Source organism: Homarus americanus, unplaced genomic scaffold (assembly GCF_018991925.1).
Source record: "Homarus americanus isolate GMGI-L3 unplaced genomic scaffold, GMGI_Hamer_2.0 scaffold50448, whole genome shotgun sequence".
Taxonomy (NCBI): domain Eukaryota; kingdom Metazoa; phylum Arthropoda; class Malacostraca; order Decapoda; family Nephropidae; genus Homarus; species Homarus americanus.
The window spans coordinates 2,755-4,161 of NW_024715560.1; the positions used below are offsets into that span (position 1 = coordinate 2,755).

General features: G+C 40.9%; 1 protein-coding gene across 1 annotated transcript; it reads left to right on the forward strand.

The window, feature by feature from the left end:
* Positions 1–331: 331 nt before the first annotated feature.
* Positions 332–1,144, forward strand: LOC121857902 (SCAN domain-containing protein 3-like). The gene has a single exon (XM_042354150.1). It carries the CDS (start codon positions 332–334, stop codon positions 1,142–1,144), a length of 813 nt encoding a protein of 270 aa, XP_042210084.1.
* Positions 1,145–1,407: the final 263 nt, after the last annotated feature.

Sequence of the window (1,407 nt, forward strand, 5' to 3'; positions counted from 1 at the left end):
AAAGATAACTGAAGCTGTTGAAGATGCTACTCTGAGTAATAACACAATGACAAGACGCCTCCAGTGTCTTACAGCAGACCTGAAAGAGCAAATTTTGGAAGACTTCAGAAATTCCCCATGGACAGCCCTGGCAGTGGACGAGTCAACTGATATTACATCAGAGCCGCAGCTTCTGATCTTCGGATGATTTCTTAAGGAATCCTCAGTAGCTGAGGAACTGCTTGCTTGTATTTCATTTGAAACTACAACACGAGGCGAGGATATTTTCAGTGCTATAGATAAGTTCTTCACTGAAAACAACTTGGAATGGAGTAAGGTAACTGAATGCAGCATGGATGGTGCCCCATCAATGATGGGCAAGAACAATGGATTGCCTGGAATTTTACCAAGAAAACATCCTCACATTAAAACAAACCACTGCATCATCCATCGCCAGAGTCTGGCATCAAAAGACATGTCTCAGAGCTTCTCTGATGTGATGCAGGTAGTCATTGCAACTGTTAATTACGTGAAGGCTAAGGACCTGAATTCCCTCATGTTCAAGCAGTTGTGCATTGCTGAAAATTGTAATCACCACACTCTGCTGATGCATACTGCTGTCAGGTGGCTGTCACGGGGAAAAACCTTGGAAAGGGTTTTCCTCCTTCGCAGTGAACTGGCATCCTTCCTGCAAGATCGGGGTCATAAGAATGCGAATTGTTTTCGTGATCCCCACTTTCTTGCTCGCCTTGCAATTCTGACGGATGTTTTTGAGAACGTTAATAAGCTCAACACTGAACTTCAATGTGCAGTAAAAGCTATTGTCAGCAAGCTGACGATACTACGAGAACAAGCTGAAGCCGACAGTTTCTCTCATTTTCACCACTACTTGGAATTTACAGCTACGATGGATGTGGATTTTGACGAAACACTGGATCTCATGGAAGAGAAAAAGGATCTCCTGGAATATTTGCAAAATCTGACTGTGAATTTCAGTGACAGATTCCCAGAGTTGCCGAATGAGTCTTTTGATTTTGTTCAATTTCCATTCAAAACAGATGCAAATCAGTGTGGTTTTCTTGCACTTAAGATGGCAGAATTGCAAGCTGACAACGAGGCTAGGGTGAGCTTTGATGTGTATAATGACAGGAAAGTTTTGGATTAATTTAGGAAAGAAACATTCAGTTGTAAGAAATCGAGCTATCCAGGTTCTGGTACAATTTGGAACCACTTATGTTTGTGAAGCAGCATTCTCGTCAATGGTGTTCATTAAAAATGATTATCGTAGCCGTATTACAAACTTTAACTTAGAAAATTCTATGCTATGTTGCTTAACATCATATACCCCCAGATACAGAAAATTAATCAAATGATAGGCCTCATATATTATCACATAATGAAGGACAGTAGGACACTTAACATACAGCT

Bases quoted from the DNA above. Each gene is read 5' to 3' on its own strand.
- LOC121857902 (XM_042354150.1), top strand. From the start codon at position 332: ATGGATGGTGCCCCATCAATGATGGGCAAGAACAATGGATTGCCTGGA.